This window comes from Canis lupus, chromosome 19 (assembly GCF_011100685.1).
Source record: "Canis lupus familiaris isolate Mischka breed German Shepherd chromosome 19, alternate assembly UU_Cfam_GSD_1.0, whole genome shotgun sequence".
NCBI classification, from domain to species: domain Eukaryota; kingdom Metazoa; phylum Chordata; class Mammalia; order Carnivora; family Canidae; genus Canis; species Canis lupus.
Window position 1 is genome coordinate 42496373 of NC_049240.1, and position 26474 is coordinate 42522846.

The following is a 26474-nucleotide window of genomic DNA, read 5'->3' on the forward strand; positions in this document are numbered from 1 at the left end:
TCACCTTCTCGCTTTTGGAGGCATCTGTTTTTTCTTAGATTTCAGACTAATTGGCTGCCCTGTGAACATACCAACTTTGATAGTGTCAGCGAAAGTTAAGATCTTGTAGTCTAGCCAGCATTTTCTTATTGTTAGGCTGAGAGATACTCTTTTTGCCTCATAACTAGGTTTTTGCAATAGTCTTACTAATTAGTTTCCCTGTCATCTTTCTCTCTCTCTCATCTTAGTTTCCTTTTTCCAATACTTGTTTCATTATATCTCCTCCAAAACATTCAAACCTGTCCACTCCCAGGCACAATTCTTCAGTGTCTCACCTCTTAAACATTCATTGGATTTCTGATTATTATGCATCATATTGGGTACTCTAGATTCAGAAATGAATCAGATACTGACCATTCTGTCATGAAGCCACAACTGAATGCATATTTTGCTCATTTACTTTCATCTTTGCCCATTCTGTGCCATTCTTCAACAGCCAACCATATCCTACCATGTTTCTGTAACCTGTCCTTCATACAAACCCTTGTCTGAGCATCACAACCCCAATGATGCTTTTAACAATTTTTTAACAATTGCAGATGTACCCTGTTTTCCCTCCCTGTGTTTTAAGGTATGTCATTTGCATCTTCCTGTAGCTCTAATTAAATTATAAGACCTATGAAAGAATGGACCTAGCAAAACTTTGTATCATACTGTAGTAGTATCTAACATTTTAGAGGCTCAATAGATATTTATTAAGTGAGATTATTTACCATAGGCATTAAAAACATAGGCTGCTGTCAGACAGACCTGGGTTCAAATTCTGACTTTGTCATTGTATGATGTGTGGCAAGCTTTGTCACCACAGCATTATTTTCCTGAGTGAATTATGAGGACTATGGGGTTGTCATAAGGATAATTGAGGTGTTGTTTATATAAAGTGCCTGACATTTAATACGGATATAATAAATAGGAAACACTAGTATATTAGTCCTAAATTATAGCACAGTAATCACCCATCTGCAGGCTGGATTTATCCTTCTACAAAGGGCAGCTCACCAAAAGGAGTCTGAACTTAAAACTATAATGGCCTCATTAGTACTGAATGCAAAAACTATTATTGACCCTACGTCTTTCCAGTCACGATATACACACAAATAGCAATACCAATGCAGTATGGTAAAACATAAGAATCTCAATCTTTAAGACAAAATGAAATAATCACTGTAAAACTGAGTTCAAAATGTTTAAATAATGTTCAAAATTTTTTCAAAGACTCAGATTTGGAATGAACCAAAAGTAAGCATTTTGATCAGAAGCTTGAAGAAGAAATTCTAAGTCTGTTTAGATGAGGAAAAAGGGGAACTTAATTGTAAAAGATGCAGGCTTAATTTTTCCTTTTTAGTATAAATTTTAAAGCACAGGACATATCGCTAAGTTCATCATTAAATCTAACAAAGGTCAACACTGATATTCATTGGAAGAGACAACACTGATGGCCTTCATCTCTCTCTTCAAGAATATTCTAAACTAGGAGAGGAATGAATGAATGAATGAATGAATGAATGAATAAGCAAGCCCAGATGGGTTCACTGGTAAATTCTACTAAACATTTAAGGAAGGAATTACATAATTCCATACAATCTATTCCAAACAGAAAGAGAGGAAATACTTTCTCATTCTATAACTCATTCTAAAAGACCAACATTATCCTAATGCCAAAACCTGAAAAGACATTATGGGAAAAGAAACTATAGACCAATACCTCTCATAAACACAGACGCAAAAATCCTCAACAAGATACTAACAGATTAAATCTAACATATATAAAAGTGGAGTCAAATGGAATTTATTCCAGGTATACAAAGTTGGTTCAACATTTTAAAATCAATTAATATAATTCATCACATCTACAGGCTAATGAAGAAAAAAAATCACATGATCATATCAGTAGATGCAGAGAAACCATGTGAAAAAATCTAACACCTATTCAAAACTTCTCAGCAAACTGGGAATAAAGAGGAACTTCTTCAACTTGATAAAGAACATGTACAAAAAACTAACATCTAATATCATACTTAATGACGAGAAATTAAATGCTTTCCTATTAAGGTCAGAAACAAGACAAAGATGTTCCCATATCTCTCCTAATCAACATTGTACTGGAAGTCCCAGCTAATGCAATAAGACAAGAAAAGAAAAAAGATTAAGGAAGAAATAACATTGTTTTTGTTTGCAGATGCCATGATTGTCTATGTAGAAAATCCCAAAGAGCAATAACAACAATAAAAAAAATGTACTGAAACTAATAAACAATTATAGCAAGCTTACACAACATAAGGTTAATATTCAAAAGTAAATCGCTTTCCTATGTACCAGCAATGAACAACTGGAATTTGAAATTAAAATTATAATACTATTTACATTAGTGTTAGAGACAGCAAGAGAGAGAGAGAGAAATAGTTAGGTGTAAATCTAATCAAATAGATCAACTATATACACAAGATCTACATGAGGAAAGCTACAAAACTCTAATGAAATAAATCAAAGAATTAAATAAATGGAGAGATAATTCATGTTTGTAGAAAGGAAGTTTCAATATTGTTAATATTGTTCAATATTATTAAGATTTCAGTTCTTGTCAAATAGATGAATAGATTCAGGGTAACCTCAGGAAAAATCCCAGTCAGTTGTTTTGTGGATATTGACAAACTGATTTTAAAGTTTATACTGAGAGATGAAAGACTCAGAATAGCCAACACAATATTGAAGGAAAAGAACAAATTTGAAGTACAGATATACCCAACTTCAAAACTTACTATAAATCCAGCAAAGACAGTGAGGTACTGGCAAAAGAACAGACAAATAAATCAATGGAACACAATAGAAAGCCCAGAAATAGACCCACACAAATACAGTCAAATGACCTTTGACAAAGGAGTAAAAGGTAATTCAATAGAGAAAGGATAGTGTTTTCAACAAATAGTGGAGGAACAACTAGACAATCACATGCAAAACGGAAGAAAGAAAGAAAAAGAAAGAAAGAAAGAAAGAAAGAAAGAAAGAAAGAAAGAAAGAAAGAAAGAAAGAAAGAAAGAAAGCAGACCATAGACCTTAAGCCCTTCACCCTTCACAAAAATTAACTCAAAATGGATCACTGCCTTAAATGAAAAAAAAAAAAAAAAAAAAGATAAAACTCTCAGCAGATAACATAAGAGAAAATCTAGACAACATTAGGTTTGGCAAAGACTCCTTAGATGCACTAAATCCATCAAAGAAAAAAATTGTTAAGTTGGATTTCATTAAAATTAAAAACTTCTGTTCTGCCAGGCTGTTGAGAAAATGAGCCTGGATTGGAAGAAATATTTGCAGAAGATATATTTGATAAAGGACTATTATTCAAAATATACAATAAACTCTTAAAATTCAACAATAGAAAATGAACAACCTGATTTTAAAATGAACAAATAATCTGAAGACCCTTTAAAAAGATGAAGTACAGATTACAAACATGAAAAAATGTTCAACTTCATGTATCATTAGGGAATTTCAAATTAAATAACAGTTACTAAAATTCAAAACACAGAGAATGTCAAATGTTAGCAAAGATGGAGTAACAGATGTCCCTCAGAAGGTGAATGAATAAATAAACTAGTACAGAAGTAGGGTCCCCAAGCCACCTGTCTCCACCAAATTACCTAGATAACTTTCAAATCATCCTGAAAATCTACGAATTCGGCCTTTGATTTAAAGAGAGACCAGCTGGAATGCTACAGTGAGAAGAGTTCGCGCTTCTATCAAGGTAGGAAGACGGGGAAAAAGAAATAAAGAAACAAAAGGCCTCCAAGGGGCAGGGGCCCCGAGGAGCCGGGCTGAGGCCGGGGCGAGTGACCCCAGGACAGGAGAGCCCCGTCCCGGAGGAGCAGGAGCTGCACCGACCTTCCCGGGTGGAAAGAGGCCCGCAGGGAGGTGGAGCAGGACCCAGGAGGGCGGGGATGCTCTCGGGCTCCTGGGGACACTAACAGACACCTGCGCCCCGGGAGAGTGCGCCGAGCTCCCTAAGGGCTGCAGCGCGCACGGCGGGACCCAGAGCAGCTCGGAGGGGCTCGGGGCGGCTCCGCGGAGGGGGCTGCGGGGGGGAGCAGCTCGGGGAGCTCGGGCAGAGGAAGAGGCTCCGTGGAGGGGGCTGCGGGGCGGTAGCAGCTGCGGGGGGGGGCTCAGGCGGCGGCTCCGCGGAGGCGGCTGCGGGGCGGGAGCAGCTCGGAGGGGCTCGGGGGCGGCTCCGCAGAGGGGGCTGCGCGGCCGGGAGCGCGAATCCAACAGTGCAGGCCCTGGAGCACAGGGCGCCGGGACACAGCCCAGGATCCGGCCTATCCCCTGGGCAGGCAGAGGCCGGGAGGGCCCAGGACAGCAAGGATGCTCCTGCCCCAGCTGAGCAGATCAGCGGCCCCTCCCCGGAGCCTCCAGGCCCTGCAGACGGAGAGCTCCGGAGTTACTGCCAGAGCTGAATCCAGGTTTCCAGAGCTGGCCCCGCCACTGGGGCTGTTGCTCCTGGGGCCTCACGGGGTAAACAACCCCCACTGAGCCCTGCACCAGGCAGGGGGCACAGCAGCTCCCCCAAGTGCTAACACCTGAAAATCAGCACAACAGGCCCCTCCCCCAGAAGACCAGCTGGACGGACAACTTCCAGGGGAAGCCAAGGGACTTAAAGTACACAGAATCAGAAGATACTCCGCCGTGGTTCTTTTTTTCTTTTTCTTTTTTCTTTTTTTCTTTTTTGTTGTTGTTCTTTTGTTTTGTTTTGTTTTGTTTTGTTTTGTTTTGCTTTCGGATTTGTTTCCTTCCCCCACCCCCCTTTTTTCCTTTCTTTCTTTTTCTTTCTCTTTTTCTTCTTTTTTTTTCATTTTTTTCTTCCTTTTTTTTTCCTCTTCCTCTTTTCTTTCCTTCTTTCTCTCCTCTCTTTTTCTCCTTTTCCCAATACAACTTGCTTTTTGGCCACTCTGCACTGAGCAAAATGACTAGAAGGAAAACCTCACCTCAAAAGAAAGAATCAGAAACAGTCCTCTCTCCCACAGAGTTACAAAATCTGGATTACAATTCAATGTCAGAAAGCCAATTCAGAAGCACTATTATACAGCTACTGGTGGCTCTAGAAAAAAGTATAAAGGACTCAAGAGACTTCATGACTGCAGAATTTAGAGCTAATCAGGCAGAAATTAAAAATCAATTGAATGAGATGCAATCCAAACTAGAAGTCCTAACGACGAGGGTTAACGAGGTGGAAGAACGAGTGAGTGACCTAGAAGACAAGTTGATAGCAAAGAGGGAAACTGAGGAAAAAAGAGACAAACAATTAAAAGACCATGAAGATAGATTAAGGGAAATAAACGACAGCCTGAGGAAGAAAAACTTACGTTTAATTGGTGTTCCCGAGGGCGCTGAAAGGGACAGAGGGCCAGAACATGTATTTGAACAAATTCTAGCTGAAAACTTTCCTAATCTGGGAAGGGAAACAGGCATTCAGATCCAGGAAATAGAGAGATTCCCCCCGCCCCCAAAATCAATAAAAACCGTTCAACACCTCGACATTTAATAGTGAAGCTTGCAAATTCCAAAGATAAAGAGAAGATCCTTAAAGCAGCAAGAGACAAGAAATCCCTGACTTTCATGGGGAGGAGTATTAGGGTAACAGCAGACCTCTCCACAGAGACCTGGCAGGCCAGAAAGGGCTGGCAGGATATATTCAGGGTCCTAAATGAAAAGAACATGCAACCAAGAATACTTTATCCAGCAAGGCTCTCATTCAAAATGGAAAGAGAGATAAAGAGCTTCCAAGACAGGCAGCAACTAAAAGAATATGTGACCTCCAAACCAGCTCTGCAAGAAATTTTAAGGGGGACTCTTAAAATTCCCCTTTAAGAAGAAGTTCAGTGGAACAGTCCACAAAAACAAAGACTGAATAGATATCATGATGACACTAAACTCATATCTCTCAATAGTAACTCTGAATGTGAACGGGCTTAATGACCCCATCAAAAGGCGCAGGGTTTCAGACTGGATAAAAAAGCAGGACCCATCTATTTGCTGTCTACAAGAGACTCATTTTAGACAGAAGGACACCTACAGCCTGAAAATAAAAGGTTGGAGAACCATTTACCATTCGAATGGTCCTCAAAAGAAAGCAGGGGTAGCCATCCTTATATCAGATAAACTAAAATTTACCCCAAAGACTGTAGTGAGAGATGAAGAGGGACACTATATCATACTTAAAGGATCTATTCAACAAGAGGACTTAACAATCCTCAATATATATGCCCCGAATGTGGGAGCTGCCAAATATATCAATCAATTATTAACCAAAGTGAAGAAATACTTAGATAATAATACACTTATACTTGGTGACTTCAATCTAGCTCTTTCTATACTCGATAGGTCTTCTAAGCACAACATCTCCAAAGAAACGAGAGCTTTAAATGATACACTGGACCAGATGGATTTCACAGATATCTACAGAACTTTACATCCAAACTCAACTGAATACACATTCTTCTCAAGCGCACATGGAACTTTCTCCAGAATAGACCACATATTGGGTCACAAATCGGGTCTGAACCGATACCAAAAGATTGGGATTGTCCCCTGCATATTCTCAGACCATAATGCCTTGAAATTAGAACTAAATCACAACAAGAAGTTTGGAAGGACCTCAAACACGTGGAGGTTAAGGACCATCCTGCTAAAAGATAAAAGGGTCAACCAGGAAATTAAGGAAGAATTAAAAAGATTCATGGAAACTAATGAGAATGAAGATACAACCGTTCAAAATCTTTGGGATGCAGCAAAAGCAGTCCTAAGGGGGAAATACATCGCAATACAAGCATCCATTCAAAAACTGGAAAGAACTCAAATACAAAAGCTAACCTTACACATAAAGGAGCTAGAGAAAAAACAGCAGATAGATCCTACACCCAGCAGAAGAAGAGAGTTAATAAAGATTCGAGCAGAACTCAACGAAATCGAGACCAGAAGAACTGTGGAACAGATCAACAAAACCAGGAGTTGGTTCTTTGAAAGAATTAACAAGATAGATAAACCATTAGCCAGCCTTATTAAAAAGAAGAGAGAGAAGACTCAAATTAATAAAATCATGAATGAGAAAGGAGAGATCACTACCAACACCAAGGAAATACAAACGATTTTAAAAACTTATTATGAACAGCTATACGCCAATAAATTAGGAAATCTAGAAGAAATGGACGCATTCCTGGAAAGCCACAAACTACCAAAACTGGAACAGGAAGAAATAGAAAACAGGGAGGAAATTGAAGCAGTCATCAAAAACCTTCCAAGACACAAGAGTCCAGGGCCAGATGGCTTCCCAGGGGAATTTTATCAAACGTTTAAAGAAGAAATCATACCTATTCTCCTAAAGCTGTTTAGAAAATAGAAAGAGATGGAGTACTTCCAAATTCGTTCTAGGAGGCCAGCATCACCTTAATTCCAAAAACAGACAAAGACCCCACCAAAAAGGAGAATTACAGACCAATATCCCTGATGAACATGGATGCAAAAATTCTCAACAAGATACTGGCCAATAGGATCCAACAGTACATTAAGAAAATTATTCACCATGACCAAGTAGGATTTATCCCTGGGACACAAGGCTGGTTCAACACCCGTAAAACAATCAATGTGATTCATCATATCAGCAAGAGAAAAACCAAGAACCATATGATCCTCTCATTAGATGCAGAGAAAGCATTTTATAAAATACAGCATCCATTTATGATCAAAACTCTTCAGTGTGTAGGGATAGAGGGAACATTCCTCAACATCTTAAAAGCCATCTATGAAAAGCCCACAGCAATTATCATTCTCAATGGGGAAGCACTGGGAGCCTTTCCCCTAGGCTGAGGGATGTCCACTCTCACCACTGCTATTCAACATAGTACTGGAAGTCCTAGCCTCAGCAATCAGACAACAAAAAGACATTAAAGGCATTCAAATTGGCAAAGAAGAAGTCAAACTCTCCCTCTTCGCCGATGACATGATACTCTACATAGAAAACCCAAAAGTCTCCACCCCAAGATTGCTAGAACTCATACAGCAATTCGGTAGCATGGCAGGATACAAAATCAATGCCCAGAAATCAGTGGCATTTCTATACACTAACAATGAGACTGAAGAAAGAGAAATTAAGGAGTCAATCCCATTTACAATTGCACCCAAAAGCCTAAGATACCTAGGAATAAACCTCACCAAAGATGTAAAGGATCTATACCCTCAAAACTATAGAACACTTCTGAAAGAAATTGAGGAAGACACAAAGAGATGGAAAAATATTCCATGCTCATGGATTGGCAGAATTAATATTGTGAAAATGTCAATGTTACCCAGGGCAATGTACACGTTTAATGCAATCCCTATCAAAATACCATGGACTTTCTTCAGAGAGTTAGAACAAATTATTTTAAGATTTGTGTGGAATCAGAAAAGACCCTGAATAGCCAGGGGAATTTTAAAAAAGAAAACCATATCTGGGGGCATCACAATGCCAGATTTCAGGTTGTACTACAAAGCTGTGGTCATCAAGACAGTGTGGTGCTGGCACAAAAACAGACACATAGATGAATGGAACAGAATAGAGAACCCAGAAGTGGACCCTGAAGTTTATGGTCAACTAATATTCGATAAAGGAGGAAAGACTATCCATTGGAAGAAAGACAGTCTATTCAATAAATGGTGCTGGGAAAATTGGACATCCACATGCAGAAGAATGAAACTAGACCACTCTTTGCACCATACACAAAGATAAACTCAAAATGGATGAAAGATCTAAATGTGAGAGAAGATTCCATCAAAATCCTAAAGGAGAACACAGGCAACACCCATTTTGAACTCGACCACAGTAACTTCTTGCAAGATACATCCACGAAGATAAAAGAAACAAAAGCAAAAATGAACTATTGGGACTTCATCAAGATAAGAAGCTTTTGCACAGCAAAGGATACAGTCAACAAAACTCAAAGACAACCTACAGAATGGGAGAAGATATTTGCAAATGATGTATCAGATAAAGGGCTAGTTTCCAAGATCTATAAAGAACTTATTAAACTCAACAGCAAAGAAACAAACAATCCAATCATGAAATGGGCAAAAGACATGAACAGAAATCTCACAGAGGAAGACATAGACATGGCCAACATGCATATGAGAAAATGCTCCGCATCACTTGCCATCAGGGAAATACAAATCAAAACCACAATGAGATACCACCTTACACCAGTGAGCATGGGGCAAATTAACAAGGCAGGAAACAACAAATGTTGGAGAGGATGTGGAGAAAAGGGAACCCTCTACACTGTTGGTGGGAATGTGAATTGGTGCAGCCACTCTGGAAAACTGTGTGGAGGTTCCTCAAAGAGTTAAAAATAGACCTGCCCTACGACCCAGCAATTGCACTGTTGGGGATTTACCCCAAAGATACAGATGCAATGAAACGCCGGGACACCTGCACCCCGATGTTTATAGCAGCAATGGCCACGATAGCCAAACTGTGGAAGGAGCCTCGGTGTCCATCGAAAGATGAATGTATAAAGATGTGGTTTATGTATACAATGGAATATTACTCAGCTATTAGAAATGACAAATACCCACCATTTGCTTCAACGTGGATGGAACTGGAGGGTATTATGCTGTGTGAAGTAAGTCAGTCGGAGAAGGACAAACATTATATGTTCTCATTCATTTGGGGAATATAAATAATAGTGAAAGGGAATATAAGGGAAGGGAGAAGAAATGTGAGGGAAATATCAGAAAGGGAGACATAACGTAAAGACTGCTAACTCTGGGAAACGAACTAGGGGTGGTAGAAGGGGAGGAGGGCGGGGGGTGGGAGTGATTGGGTGACGGGCACTGGGGGTTATTCTGTATGTTGGTAAATTCAACACCAATAAAAAAAAGGAAATGTAAAAAATAAAATAAAATAAAATGAAATGAAAATAGAAGCACACACACACACAAAAAAAATAAACTAGCACATTCAGACAATGAAATATAATTCACCACTACGAAGAAATGAGCAATTCAGCCATGAAAAGGCATGACAGAAACTTAAATGCATACTGTTAAGTCAAAGAACCCAATGTGAAAATGCTGTATGATTTTAACTATATGACATTCTAGAAAAAGCAAAACTATGGAGGGAGTAAAAAGTTGAGTGGTTATCAGAGATTAGGGTAGGGAGGGTTGAATAGGAGGAGCACAGGATGCTTTTGGGGAAGTGAAACTCCTGTGTATGATACCATAATTATGGATACATGTCATTATATATATTTCAAAGCCCAAAGAATGCATATCAAGAATGAATCCTAATGTAAACTATGGGGTCCTTTTTTTTATATATATAATGATGTATCAATGCTGTTACAATCCACGAAACAACATTGATATATCATTACTAAAAAAAACGCCCTTAATTTACATTAGGAGAGGATGTTAATGATGGGGAAAACATGAGGGTGATGGGAGAGATGTGGGAATTCTCTCTACTGACCCTCATTTTTTTATGAATCTAAAACCGCTCTAAAAAAATAAAGCTTGTTAATTTTTTAAAAATTAATTGATCAAAGAGAAAATGAAAGAACCAAAGAGTGCCCATCAGGAAATGTGTGGTTCCTTCTACAAAATCAATGGAAAGTTAAAGAGAAAAAAACTGGGAAGAAACCCAGCAATCAGGAGCATAAGAGGCACCAAACAGGCCAGAAACAGTGATTTCAGATAAGGCCAAGCAATTAGCAGAGGTCATACATGTGGAAAGCCCCATAGCATTGCTGCACACTGCAAGAATGACAGGGAAGATCTCTGACCTCTAGGAAGTAAACCAGAGTGATGTTTAAGTAGTAATTTAAAATAAATATATAGAAATGAAAAGGTGTTTATCTGGGCCAAGTAGTAGCACTTACTTAAAAATCCCTTTCTAAATATGTGAATATAGGTAATTAGTGGTCAATACATATCCTGTTTTTTAATTGTCATAATTATATGACAAACAAAAATACTGTAATTTGCTTTCTCAAGAGCATTGAAAGCTTAACTCTCTGTTTATCTTTTAAACATTTGCTAACCTAGGAATGGTTGTTCAAAAGAATCTTACCAAAATTGCAGGTAAGCACCTTGTTTGAATCTAATTTCTTGGAGCTAATCCTAGCATATTTAAATTAAATTGTTCTTTATTCTATCATTTATTCAGTGAAGGAGCATTGAGCATTTAGTTTTCCGAGCTTTGTGACTCACAAGCTATTCTTTTGCCTGTCCTGCTAGTAGCTGACTCACTCTAGCTTGCCATCAAATGGCAGCTCAATTTATAAATATATAAGTCATATATATATATATATATATATATATAAGTCATATATATATATATACAAATCATGAGATTGGGGTTGGCTAGCTACGAAATATTAGACCAGCTATCTGAACAATAACAACCAATCTAATATTGACTCCATCTCTTGCCTCACATAAAGGTAAGATAAAAGGTTCTGATCCTGACAGTATAAAGGTCCCACTTAAATCTAGTCACATGGTATATGTGTATGTGTGCACACATGAATATGGATACATGAGTTTTCCTGTATTTTCTACAACATGAGATGCATAGGCTGGTCCCCAGTGATCAGTGTCAGAGGTCTAAGAAGGTTTACACCATGAAGCCAGCCTCATCCTGATAGGATAAGTATGAGTAGCAAAAGCTTCAGAGTAAATTAGGAATCTCAGGCCCAAAGGACTGGCTTAGAGCTCAATGGGAATGGGAATGTGTTGGAGGCGAGGGAGGATTTAGCAGGGAAAGAACATAATGTAGAAATAGTTCACATGGAAAGAGAATTGAGAGCACCGTGTCAGGTTTCATCCAAATTTGTGGGATCACAAAACCCAGTGACATCTCTCAAGGTAATCAAATAGGAAGCAACAAAATATATGGACTAACACTGGAGTATGGTATTACATATTGAGGGGATGACACACCTGGGAAGCAGAGTAAATTCAGAAAAAATAATGGCAGAAGCCTCATACTGGGTGAAGTGTTTGCTGAGAAGTACCCGTGGGACCGTCTATGGGGAGGTCAGAAATTGACAGAAAGCCTAAAGAATCCTGAGATCTTTGTCTGTTATTTAACATTAACTATGACTTAGAAAAGATATTAGGAAAGCTTCTCTGAAAGCAAGCCTTGGGGATTCCCATTGCATCTCAAAGTTTATATTTATATAAGAGAACAAGCAATCCAAGTACAGAAAAAGCCACCTGTGTGTCACTATCAGGGATATCCTGCTTTCTGTATCTATGCTTTGTCTGAAGTCTGAGAAAGTCAGAACTAAAAGCCCAACTATATAAAAGACAGTACTTATTCAATCAGCAATATTTGAACAAGATCCATATATCAGATAATAATATTGTGTCAAAGTTAATTATCCAGTTTTGATAACTGTACTATGATTATGTCAAAGAATGCCCTTGTTCTTAAGAAATATGTACTGAAGTATTTCAGGATAAAGAAATATCATATCTGCAACTTTCAAATGGCTCAGAAAAATTTACATGTATAGAAATTGATATATAGGCACATATAAGTAAATATGAAGATGAGGGAGACAGACACAGAAAGAGAATGATAAATGTAGCAAGACATTAATAATCAAGGCAATGGGTAAAGGTTATATAGCAGTTTATATAACCAGTTTCTCTATATTCTTGAAATTTCTCTAACTTTGAAGTTATTTCAAAACAAAGTCATTCTTAAAAAGCTTTAACAACAACAACAATAACAAAGCGAACACAATTTGGAGCTAATCATAAATATTGCTTCAGGCCACACTTTTATATTTTTATATATATTTTATACATTTAAGGCTTCTTAAATATTGAGACCCTAGCCATGTGGGAAGTGTGGCATGCTCACAGCAAAATACACTCTACGTCCCCATTCAACATCGTTAATTTTATTTCAATCATTCTTAGGGGTTAAAACATTTTCCAGAAATCTCTGTGAAGAAGTGAAAATGTCTTAATTGAAAGGGTTGTGCCTCAATCTCTGCCCATTATCCCAGCAGAAGAGAGCAGGATCTTAAAGATTTTTTCTCTCTGGTTTTTGTTGTACTTACTCAACCAAAAGCTTTGTCCCTCTACTTCATGAATGTAGGTTTTAGTGTCATCAGTCATGTAAAATCACATTAAATTTCCTGTGGGAGAACAAGTACCATTTAATGTGAAAATAATTTCTTTTGATTGATATACCATGCTTTTAGAATAAAGCTCCAAAATTTTGTGCTTTTTACAATCACCAGACAATAATACTAATGATCTGATCTATTAGCCACAATCTTTTTTTTTTTTTTTAATGCTAAGTCCACTAAAGATTTGGTATTAAAGTCTCACTTAACTGATAATCATTATGCTGACTTTTTTGGAGTCATTTGCTATGTGTTTTACATCTTAATATATTAAATTTGTGAGCCTTGGGATCCCTAGGTGGCGCAGCGGTTTGGCGCCTGCCTTTGGCCCAGGGCACGATCCTGGAGACCCGGGATCGAATCCCATGTCGGGCTCCCAGTGCATGGAGCCTGCTTCTCCCTCTGCCTATGTCTCTGCCTCTCTCTCTCTCTCTCTCTCTCTCTCTCTCTGTGATTATCATAAATAAATAAAAAATTTTTAAAAAATTTATGAGCCTTTATCCAATGATAAACTTTCTTAAATCAAAAAATATTACACATACTTTATAGGTATTTAGAAAGGGACTAATTTCTGGGGATCATTTCTATTCCAAATATTCTAGCCTGAGCCTAGAAAATAAAATCCTCTAACTACTTGGTAATTTCTACTCACTCCCAAAGGTAAAACTGACATCTCATTGGTAAAACTGAAAGGCAGCTGAGCACGCTCAATGTGGGCCCTTTCTCCTGTCTCTGGATTAACTGGATGAGTTCATTTTTCTCTGTTGCTGTTCCAGGAGGGCAATCACACATGGGTCAGGACCAAGAGCTACCTTCTAGAAGCAATTCTGAAGAGCCATCTCATTCTGTTTGGGAACTTAGGAGTATAAATCAATAGCCCGCAGTGAGTGTATCTGTTTTAGAAAGACCATTCCAGCTTTTCCAATAAGAAAAATTGTATTTTTTTTCCTCTGTCTTTCTGACTCCTTAGTTTATTTACATACATTTGCTCAAAACTCAAGAAACTAAGAGAAGCGTGCTACTTATTGGTCCCTAAAACCTTGCCAGTCTTATTGCCTAGTATTCTGCTTTCAGATTTGGGGACTTTCTTTATTTGAATGCATATTACACTGAGGTTTAAATAACTTAGATTTCTACTACGGATGGATAATTAACAAGGCCCCTATTTAAATTTCAAAAAAATGTGGTTATTCACTTATGGTTGTTCACTTCATTGCCTTATGGGTTATGCGTTCATTGTGAGCTAGTAGTAACCATTAGGAAATGCAGTTCTTTTAATTTCCTATTGTCTGAACTTCATAAATCACATGACAAGCTCTGTCAACTTCTTCAAAGAGAATCATCTCTGGGGCACCTGGGGGGGCTCAGTCAATTAAGTGTCTGACTTAGTTTCAGCTCAGGTCATGATCTCAGGGTTCTGGGATCAAGCCCCTCGCTGGACTCTGTGCTCAATGGGAAGTCTGCTTGAGGTTCTCTGTCTTCCTCTCCCCCTATTTCTCCCTCTGGCTTGTTCTCTGTTTCTTTCTCTCAAAAATAAATAAATAAATCTTTAAAAGAGAGAGCGAGAGAGCATCTCTCTGTTAAAGTCAAAAAGCATAGAAACTGGAAAAGGATAGAGTCTGGCTCTATAGACTGAACAGGAAGTGGAGCAATCTGGGCTGATAGAAACATCATCACTGAAGGAGGCAGAACTTGGGGAACTGGCCCAGCAATCATGATTGGCTGCCTCCAGGAGGCTGGTAGTTATTAGGGAAGTCAGTTCTTTCTTCTTTCGGAATTTGTGTTATGATAAAGCGATACTAAAATTGGTAATGATGATCCATAGGGAACAACAACAACAAAAAAATCACCCAATCAGCTTATGTCTGGTAACATCATTTGATCTCCAAATTAAACTACAATGCTTGGTCTTTTACTTTCGAGAGCCACTAACTATACTATCTTGCTTAAGGAAGTTGTTTTTTTTTTTTTCCATCTTATGATTGAATGAATATTAACTAATGCAGGTCTACTTACACATTTTAGTTTTCTTTATTTTATGCACAAATTAAAGGCTATAATGATATATCATTTAGTTTGAAGCAGGAAAATAAAAATTACTCTAAGTATTTAAAACAGAGGAAAGTTAATACAGGGAATTGGTATCACAGGTGATGAAAGAGCTGAAAGCCAAATGGGATGGGGTAGCAACCTGAGGACTAGCAGTAGCAGCCGGAGGCCTAGAGACAGCAGTCAAGGTTACCCGGAGGAATTTGAAATCATGAAATCAGGAAATTGCTTCTCCCCCACCATGTTCTGTATTGAATGATACTAAGTAAACCTGAATGGATTTCAAAGCAAATAAGTCAAGGCCCACCACAAACAATATTTGCAAATTAGCTAATATCTTATCTCAAAGTGTCAAATGCTTTCTAACCAGAAAAAAAGGAATACACAAGGAGTACTTACTCACTACTACCATTCTTTTCCTCATTTCTCTCACCCAAACCATAAGAAATAAAGAAAATGAACACCGTATTTTTCAAAGCTCTCCAGGTAATTCAGATTGTGTTTATATCACCTCTCTTCCTTTCATCCTCCTTACCTGGAAACACTGCTCTACTTCATGTCAAAATTCAAAATTTGAGCAATGGCATGCTAAATGCTGATATTCTTAATGATTTTCCCTTGTTCCCTACTTTAAAATTGGGAGGAAAAAACCTAACAAATGAACAAATCCAAGAAATGGTTTTCTATGATAAGGACTTCAAGATCATTAAATCAATATTATTTCTTAATAATACCAGAGCTTCAAATCAGAGAGTTTATTAAATTGAGAGAAAACAAAATTTGAAGAGAACATCATGGCTTTATGTAGCCCTTCAAAACTAAACTCTTTTTAAGATATAAATTGATTCATACATTTTAGAAAGGGGGAAAAAGGCATTCCTTGACCTCTCAAGTGCATAATTAGACACCTTGGCACCATCTGTAATGATTTGGCCCCAATCCTACTTTTAATAGTAAAAAGTAGAGGCAGCAGAACACAGGTCTGAAACTAGGGAACAATTAGTTCCATCCATTAGTGGAAATTTTATGAGTTCAGTAAATGAGGAGTGTCTGGTTGAGTGCTTAGGAGGAAAAGGGGAATTTGGTACAGTAAAGCCATAATATACTACTTATTTGGAACCTTCTCAGGAATCTTAAGGTCATCTGCCTTCCAGTCCCAAAGAAATACAACCCTGCCAAAAACTCCCCGGCCATTTACAACCTGCCTTGCTAAGCTTTCCCTTAGGGCCCTAAAGACTGACCCTTCTGCTGACTCAGTTAGATTATCCTGAAGCCTTTTCAACATCCTCACATCCAGCCTCATTTGTCCTGCACAGGATATGAGGCTAAGATAATATCTGTGGATGTGCCCAAGCTGCAGTTATCAGATTGAACCCCTATTCTGGGAGGTGGTATTTGGGCAGGTAATTAAGCAGTGAATAATAGTGTTCCTCAGATGACCATGAGAGTCAGCTCAGTAAGAATTCAGAAACCTGAAGTTTAGTGTGATGAGACTTGATCATAGACAGAAGAGAGATTCAGACATTAGTGGCTCAGACAAATCTTTACAACTATCTTCCTTGAGAACCTGGATGGCTCAGTCAGTTAAGCATCAGATTCTTGATTTTGGCTTAGGTCATGATCTCAGGGTCATGAGACTGAGCCCTACATAGGACTTCACGTTCAGTGGAGAGTCTGCTTGAGATTCCCTCTCTTCCTCTGCCCCTCCCCCACTCATACACTAGATTAGATAGATAGATAGATAGATAGATAGATAGATAGATAGATAGATGATAGATAGATGATAGATAGATGATAGATAGATGATAGATAAAATCTTTAAAAACAGAAAATAAAACAGTGATGCCTGGGTGGCTCAGTGGTTGAGCGTCTGCCTTTGGCTCAGGGTGTGATCCCAGGGTTCTGGGACCCCCCCTACTTCATCCTCTGCCTATGTCTCTGCCTTTCTCTCTCTCAGCCTCTCAATGAATAAATAAAATCTTGAAAACAAAACAAAACAAATACTTTCCCATCAAACTGGAAAGTGTTCCTTGGAATGCCTGATTCTGATATCACTTATTCCTTGGGGAGATCCAAGATCTAAGAATGCACTGAGAACCAAAGGCAGGCAGCTAAAAGTTCTCATTTTTATTTCTTTCTTGATACTATCTATCTATTTATTCATTTATTTATTTGGGATTGCCTTTCCTTCCTCTCCATACTTACCTTCATTATCAGAATAGGTTTGAACTACAAATAAACAAAATTAAGAGGTATTTTATTTAAAAGTTTGCTTTATAAGGACAAGTAATTTTATTAAAATAATATCATTTAGGGATCCCTGGGTGGCGCAGCGGTTTGGCGCCTGCCTTTGGCCCAGGGCGCGATCCTGGAGACCCGGGGTCGAATCCTACGTCAGGCTCGCTGCATGGAGCCTGCTTCTCCCTCTGCCTGTGTCTCTGCCTCTCTCTCTCTCTCTGGGTGACTATCATAAATAAATAAAAATTAAAAATAAAATAAAATAAAATAATATCATTTAATGTGTTTAAGAAAGAAGAAAGCAAAATAAGGATAAGGCATAAAATGGTACTGGAGGTGAAGCTAATGTCACCCCCCCCACCACACACACACACACACACACACATACACACATGTGAACACTAACATCAAAACAATTGCATTGTAATAGGTGGCCTAGGAGTTTATCTCTAAGCTAACAGAGAACCATGGTAACTGATCCATCAAACAATTTATAGGGTCCATTAGATAAAAACAGCTAGTCCTGGTGTGAAAACTGAAACAAAATCCCCTCAAATGATATAATAAACATAACAAAAACAGTTATAATATCCTAGGGCCATTCCTTGTAGTACTCTTAATCTAAGCTGGTATCATCATGATAAAGCCCAATTCTACCAAAGAAGTGAGGCTGGTTCACAGTTACAGGGGTTAGCTCTATGCTGGTGTAATTAATAAAGGAATAGGTTTAAGACTGTGTGGAAGTAAGAATGGATGCTTAGAGTATAATAAATCTTCTTTAAAGGTTAATTCTCTCATTTAGACTTTGACAGCTACAAGGGGCAATGAGTTTGACTCTAGCCCCTGGACTTCTGCTCTTTTGTGTTGTTAGTTAAAAACCAACCCTTATTCCTTAACAGTAGAGATTGGGTTTTATAAGACAGCATTTTCATAAAAATCTCACCTTACAAGGACGTAAACCTAACTGGAAGATATCCTGCATCTGCTTAGGGATTAATGAAGGACAGGATCAAAGTTTTCCTTATGCATTCTTTTTGATCAATGTTAATAGTTAATATTCAGACTACAGTATTGTTGAGATCTCAAAGTTCTATAGCATTTAATTTTGCTCCAATAAGTTTAGCCTGGAAAAATGTCAGCATGATTATTGATAAGTTCAGGTATTCATTTGTTCAATAAATGTCTAGGAGCCCCTGCTATGCTTCAGACCCTCTCCTAGGTGCTAGAGAAATATTAAGGCATAAAACAGACAAAAATCCTGTCCTCAAAGATTTCACCTTCTAATGAATACCTGAATTGGTCACAAATAAATTTCAATAAAACATTCTCTGAATATCTTGTTTTGAAAAAGCCTATTTCTATGCATAGCTTTCAAAATAAATAGTTTTAAAAGCTAAACTACATCTCATCGTCTAACACATAACTCTTCTTAAATTCAATGTATTTTTGGGAGACCAATATTTTTCTTGTCATCTTTATGTTATTTGAGAAAATTTTATAGTCTATTTTTATTAAGGAACTTCCAATATGAATACTTACTACAAATATACAAAATCATTACTTTTGCAGCATTACATGAATGGTGTCATTATGCATATTCTTGTGGGGCATATTTTAATATTTTATTCAATATTGAAAACTGAACTTTTATCAGTTTTTCAAGAAACCCACCTCAAAAATCTGTTTCTAATAACAATTGTTTATCAAATCTAACAGTTTTGTAAAATATATTTCATATTCTATCTTCTGTGATTACTTTTTGTAAATTAATGCTAATTTTTCTATGTTCTGTATGTCTGGTGTATACATTAAATGCTTATAAATCAACCAAATACTAACTTCTGTTTAGTGAGGAATTGATATTAAAGATATTATCAAAGAAGTGAAAAATGGATTATAATTTCATTAAACTCAGATTTTTAAGAAGATCTCTACTTCATAAAATAATACTGGATTATAATGTGTAATAATTTGGTGAGATATTTATGCCCAGATTTATAGATTAAATTGCACTACTGCTTCAAAGAGAGACACCAGTCTGCACCTTCAGGTTGAATAGCAGTAAATTCAGGAATGGAACAATCCATTTCACCCTGAAATTCCTCCTTGGTCACAGCCTTTTTCAGCAGCAGCCTGCTCTTCCTTTTCAATCTCTTCAGGATCTCTGTAGAAGCAGAGGTCAGACATGACATCCCCTGGGCGTTCACCAGAAATGGTGCCACTCATGTGCAGAACTTCCTGGACCAGCATTCACCACATCAGACCCACTGAGGGAATGCCCTTGTTGTTGCAAGGAATGCCAATGTCCACACAAGGCAGAGGAAAGTGTGTTACGCAGTGACAGTAGGCAGGTTAACCTAAGGCAACTCTGTGAGAGGCTGGTGGTCAGCCCTGGGGTCAGGAACCACCAGAAGTCTCAGCTCCAGGAAGCCTGCCTGGATCTGGCTACTGAAGTTTCCAGGATCGAAGTGGCCAGCCCTAGGAGTCACTCCAGTAGCAGCAGCAGACCTCAACATAGCTCGCCGGCCAGTATTCCTGGATGATATGACACTGATGTCAGCTGGGTTTTCAGCACAACGATGGTAGGAGCTACCATTGGCAGAAGCTTTTCCTGGGTTTTTCAGATATACAGTGTAAATGCTATCACTTTTCCTTTTGTAGATGTACTGTTCCATTTGAAGTCAAGGTTGGTGCCACCTAAGGAATTTGAGGACGTCCTCCTCCTTCATTTGTAGGATATTAAGGGCTCCAGACATTCTGAAAGTTTCCCTTTAAGTTAGAATGGGAATGCAAAACAACACAACAATGCCTTGTAGATCCCTGCCCGGGTAGCATTGGAAAAAAGGCTTGTTTAGTCTTCACAATAACCCTTCAGAATTAGCACTCTTATCGTCTCTATTTTGCAGGCAAGAAACTGAGTCCCAAAGACTCAGGAAAACTTGTTCAAGTTCATCAGCTAGGAAGTTGTACTCAGGTATTCTAGATCCAGAACTACTATGATATCCCTAATATTATAGCAAATATTTTTAAAAATAATATTTAAAATGAAAAAGTAGAGGCATATTCTATAAATTAGTTAGAAGACGATGTTTTCTATTATCATGTATCATTCAAAAATTTGGAAAAAATGAAAGGAGAAACAGGTCAAAAAAGGAAGGAAGGTTAAGTATGTAAGCGATGAATCACTAAATTCTACACCTGAAACTAACATTCCACTGTATTGTAACTAACTGGAATTTAAATAAAAATTTGGAGAAAGAAAAATAAATAAATAAAACAATAAGATTGAAAAAATAAAATAAAATAGAGAAAAAATTATGTAAGCTGTCTCCCTAGAAAAGTCCTTGGTGTACAGATAATCTAAATAACTGAAGATCATTTTTAGTATTTTCTATCTATCCTAGGGTACATATCTATATGAATGCACATACACATATCCTATAATTGTAATATATTACATATACATATGTACGTGCTATGCATGTAATACACTGTGCATACATACATTGCATGACATGTGTATGTACATAGATATTTATGCACATATCAATACTTATACAACAAAGCTTCAATAAATATCATATATATATATACATGTTTTTTGGAAGCTATACATACACTGTTCAAAAAACTTCAATAAAGGGACACCTGGGTGGCTAAGTTGGTCAAGCATCGAAGTCTTGATTTCAACTCAGGTCATAATCTCATGGTTGTGAGATTGAGCTCAGTGTCCAGCTCAACACTCAGCTGGGAGTCTGCTGGAGATTCTCTACCTCTGCTTCTGCCCCTCCCCCACTCATGCTCTATCTTTTGCTCAAATAAATAGATAAATATAAATATATATTTTTTATTTATTTATTTATTTATTTATTTATTTATTTATTTATTTATTTATTTACATGAATTCACCCAAAGCAACACAATAGATGTACCCAAAGAACAAGATTTTTTGTTTTTGTTGGGGGAGGGGGGCTATTTTTGTTTTTGTTTGGTTAAAAGGCTCATCCCATGAATGTCCAGTTCCCCCAATTAAGTAGATGGAAAATCAGAGGTGAGAGCATCATCACAGTCAGATGATAAGCACAACTACCTATATTTCTTACTTTTAAACTTAAGTGTTATCTTCCAGTAAAGCTTTTTCATTTATTCTGTAAATCTCTGTCTCAACAATCATACAGCCATAATTTAACTAAGTATTAAAACTAAAATCCTCTTAGAAATAATCTTTCTCCCTACTCTTCTTTTTGCCTTTCAGTAATTACTGTTCCTGTGGGCAGATAGTATAAAGGCTATGAAGTATTTTAACAGATTTTTTTGGTTTCATGATTAACTGATACAGAACTGAAGTGTTACCCCTCTTACATGTAATCAAGTAAAGATTATAGTTTTGATTAGCCATTGAATAAGTCCAGAAACATAATCAGATACTTGCCTATTTTGTCAACCTCTGATTTAGAGTCTTTATTGCAATTGAATGGCCCTAATCGACTAACAAATAAGATATCTGATTTAAGAAGACAAGGAATAAAAAAGTTTTGCTATGAAGTTTCCTTCTCGTTTATGCTAAGAGATGAGTTAAAATCTTTCTAATGGTCCATTAAAGACTATAAGCGTTGATATATAAGGAAAGATGACTTTCCGTGTTCTGACATAAGTTACAATCTTTATTTCATCATTTCGTTTTCTCAAATTAATCAAAAATATTTCTTGGACTCTTGCACCAAAGAAGGAAGAATCATAATCTCCACCTAGAAATGTTCATCTCATTAGAAAAATAATACAACTAGATAAGAAAAAGAAAATTCCACATTTTATTGAAGTATAAAATTGTGCCAAACATACAATAAATCTTCATTTTCTATTTTTGTTACCCTTAAGAACTTTTTATTCTTTTGAGAGCTCCTTTACTTTCAAATATTGGGTATCTTTAGGGCTAATTTTTCCACCCTCTTCTTCTACACACTCTTTCAATGATCTGATCCTTTCCCATGGCTATGAAACCATACAAATTTGGTGCTTCCTGAATGTACATGTCAGTACAGACCTCAGACATAAGAGCCTGATGTCATTCTATACATATGCTTAAATATCTCAAATGTTCCTAAAATTTAGCCTTTCCGAAACTGATCACTTGATCATTCTTCTTCCACACTAAATCTGCTCCATCTCTAGACGTAACTCTATACTGCTAAAACCAGAAATCTGAGAATTGTCCTTAATATCTTATCACTTCTCCTTGACTCCTATATTTAGTACATTATAAAGTCTTATTAATTTGACTTCCAAAATATTACTTAAATCCATCTGCATCTCACTTAGCATTCTGATTGCTTGCTTACTTGGCCTTCCAGCATTTGTCCTTTTTCCTTTTTCACCTCTCTCCCTTCTCCATCCATTCTCCACACAGCAGACCAAATGACCAATTTAAAGTGAAAATCTCATGATGTCATTTTTTCTTAAAAACCTTCAAGAACTTCCCATTGTATTTAAGATAAAGCACGAGTACAATTTTAATCATATACCTTGCCACCTTTATGTCTCAAATAAAATAGTTATTATTTCCACAGAACTTTATGATTTGTTAATATATATTTCTTATAGATAGTTTTCATTTTATTTTGGTTTTATTAGATTTTCTGTTTATCTATCCATACTAGACTTTAAGCTGCATGAAGCAGGGGCCATACCTCCTTATACACAACATCCATTTAATCCTCTAACTCTATTTTATTTATTATCCCTATTTTACAGATGAGGAAAATGGCTTAGAGAAGATGAGTGGCTTTCCTGAGGATACACATCTGATATAATGAAAAACTTGATTTAAACCAAGATCTATGGGAAGCTGAGGGCTATATAATTATCTACGATGTTGTATCATCTCCCACAGATGTCCCAAAGCACAGCTGTACTAGGGAACTTTCTCTTGTAAATTACTAATGAGCTATAGTCAACATGAAAGGAAGTCTCAAAAATGTCAAGTATCAAACAATTCATTAATTGAATGATTGTAAGGGAGTTAGGGTAAGAAACTGCCCCACTTTGTGGGGTGAGGGGGCAGTTTACACAATATTTTTATATATAAAAACTTCATGTGCTAAGAGCTTTGAAGAAAAATGACCCAGATCCCAATTCCTCCATTTCAGTTTCCTAATATGTAAATAGTTTTAAGATTTAAGAATTAAATGAAGAAATAGCTATGACATATTTAGCATAATCTTATACTCAAATAATACTTATTAGTATATTCATTAGTCTTTTTTTCAATACAGTTGCATAATCACATAGTGAGAGAAGAGGAGAAGAGAGGAGAGGAGAGGAGAGGAGAGGAGAGGAGAGGAGAGGAGAGGAGAGGAGAGGAGAGAGGAGAGGAGAGAGGAGAGGAGAGCAGAGATGAGAAGACAAGACAGGACAAGACAAGACAAGACAAGACAAGACAAAACAAGACAAAAAAGACTGGAGAATGTGTTGTCAGTTTTAAGTCTGAGGGTGCTTATGGTTAAGTAGCAGTGAATATGTCATAATTCCAGTCAAGCAAAATGGAATCCTCCAAGGTTCAGGAAATGGAATGAGCCCCAATTCCCTACACTTGATGAGACTCCCTCTAGAAGGTATAGAGAACTTTACAGATGAATTCAGTTTATGATCCTTTAAAGCCCTGACCTTATCCTTCCTTCTTATTCTGTATACTTGAATGTTTCCTTTAGTATCCTTCAAGGGACCCCTAGTGCCTTGTTCTTATAAACACTCCTCAGAACTGCTGTTCTGATACCTACATCCTTAGTTCCCCTTGGAATCGGTTCTCCCAGGGCTTCCTGCCTGGACCGAGGTATATCATCTCAGGGAATATTGGATTTTCCTGTGGGAAAACCTCCTCCAATTGTAGCAATTACCAATTGTCCATAATCATGTTTTTGGATACCTTGTTCTGCTAAGTCTCTCCTCCTTCCTCTCTATCCACAAAATAGGAGGTAGGTTCGTTGTTCACCATTCTACTATGTGTGGAAATAGTAATGAAATCATGTTCAATCTCTTTATTCCATAATGCAATGTAATTAACTTCTCCTCTATTAACCCCTATTAAAAGGTTAAAATTCTAAAGACCCAAGACACATACAATGGACACTTACAGAAGAAAATACTTGAGAGTAGGGGAATTTCTAACATCTCTCTAGAATAAAGCTAATATATTCAAAAGTAGTTAATTAATAGCATAGTTTTTTTAAAGCACAAGAAAACTGTCATTTCTTTAGAACTGATATTAAAGTTGAACTAGTTATGGTTTGTAATTATTAAAAATACTTTGGGGGATAGTTTCAAAATGCTTATATATATTACTGGTCTTGTGGAAAAACAAGGAAGGTAATCAAACTCAGGAGCCCTCCCAATTTTTTTGTTGGTGGTATTCTTTATTTTTGATAACCCTGATCCCATTCCCAAACATTATCCTTTTCCTCATGATGTATAATTACCATGCAAAAGACATGCTTCTTCAGTCCATTGTCTGTATTCATCACAATTCATCACCCCTGTCATAGACCTTTCCTTTCCGGGCCATACTACTTCTTCCTGACTGATCTTTCCTAGTGCCTTGCTCTAACTCCTGTTAAATCTTCTTTCTATGACTAGTGTCACATGGGGCAGATGGGTGGAGGGTTTAAGCCCTGCTTACCCATGGAGTTCTATCATGCCTTTTCCAATATACTCAGGTGCGTTAATTTCATCATTGGATGCTGCCAAGTTAGCAGCCTGCCTTCTTCGTTGCAATTATTTGTGAAAACAAATTATACATAACAAATAAGACTTATATAGAAAAAGGAGAATGAATCCGAGTACCTTACCCCCTTGCCTTTGACATGCAAAGATATTACAATAAGTCAATGAACTGGCAAGGGTCTGGCTCAAGGTAGATTCCAACTAAGAGCATCTAAAAGCAATAGCATAGAAGAGAGAAGGAGTTTGAAAGCATTTGCTGACAAATCAAATGACATCCATGACAGGAAGAAATAGACAGGAAGTTGTAGATTTCTAGATTCACTAATGGTGGCATGGAGGTCTCAGAAAGAGTGGTCAATATGGGTCTGTCAGGAAGCAGCATGGAAGAAATGGCAGGACATGGTTCCTGAACATTATGTATTCCCCTGTAGAGCTTCAGAGATATTTGGGGAGAGAAACACCTAGAAATATTAGGAAGTTTTACAGAAAAGTAGATAAGCAACCAAAATTCTTATAACTTGGGATAATAATGTGATTGTGTGTGTCTCTGTTTTTTAATTTTTGATCTATAAACTGCTAAAACTCCCTTATAGTCTTACCCTTTTCCAAGAATACCTGAACTTACATGAAATCTTGATTTCCCCAATATCAGTGCTTGAATATGAGAGACCCCTGCTGCTTATCTTTAATATTAATTGATTTTTTATGGGATACAGGGTTTCTCTGAAAAATATTACATTTCTCAGTCTTCCTTATAAGTATATATGGTCATGTGAAGAAGTTCTGACCAATGAGACATAATTTTTGTATAGGAATCTACCATAAGTTTGCAGAAACATACCTTAAGCAGCTGAGGTATGTTCTTTGTTTCTTCTTCCTTCCTTCCTCCATCCTCTTGCCAGGAACATCACAGTACCATCTTGAATGATGAAGATGAAGGTAACATCCTAGAAATAGTAAGACAGTGGGGCAAGGATGTTATCTTCTTGATAAATTCATGGAGCTGACCCACCACATGAGCCCTGGAAAATACAAGACAACATTTTCATTCACATATCTGGCACTTGGACTGGGAGGGCCAGAAAAGCTGGAGGCTGGATAAGCATCTCTCTCTCCATGGAGCTTTTTCATGGAAGCCAGCTTAGCTAAACTATTATCTGGTTTCCCTTCTATCCAGCTAATTGTTCCTTCTCAGTCATCTAAAATGACTACTTTCCTCTGCCTTCTGGCCACTTTCCAAGGTCCTGCCCTCCACACATTTGA

General features: G+C 37.4%; 1 protein-coding gene across 1 annotated transcript in view; it reads right to left on the reverse strand.

Moving 5' to 3' along the window:
* The window catches only part of LOC119864364 (translation initiation factor IF-2-like), a 279509-nt gene that overhangs the window by 124732 nt on the left and 128303 nt on the right, over positions 1-26474 (reverse strand). The window contains exon 5 of the mRNA XM_038564535.1: positions 26053-26158. Coding sequence (XP_038420463.1) covers positions 26053-26158 — 106 coding nt within the window. The remainder of the gene's footprint in view (positions 1-26052; positions 26159-26474) is intronic.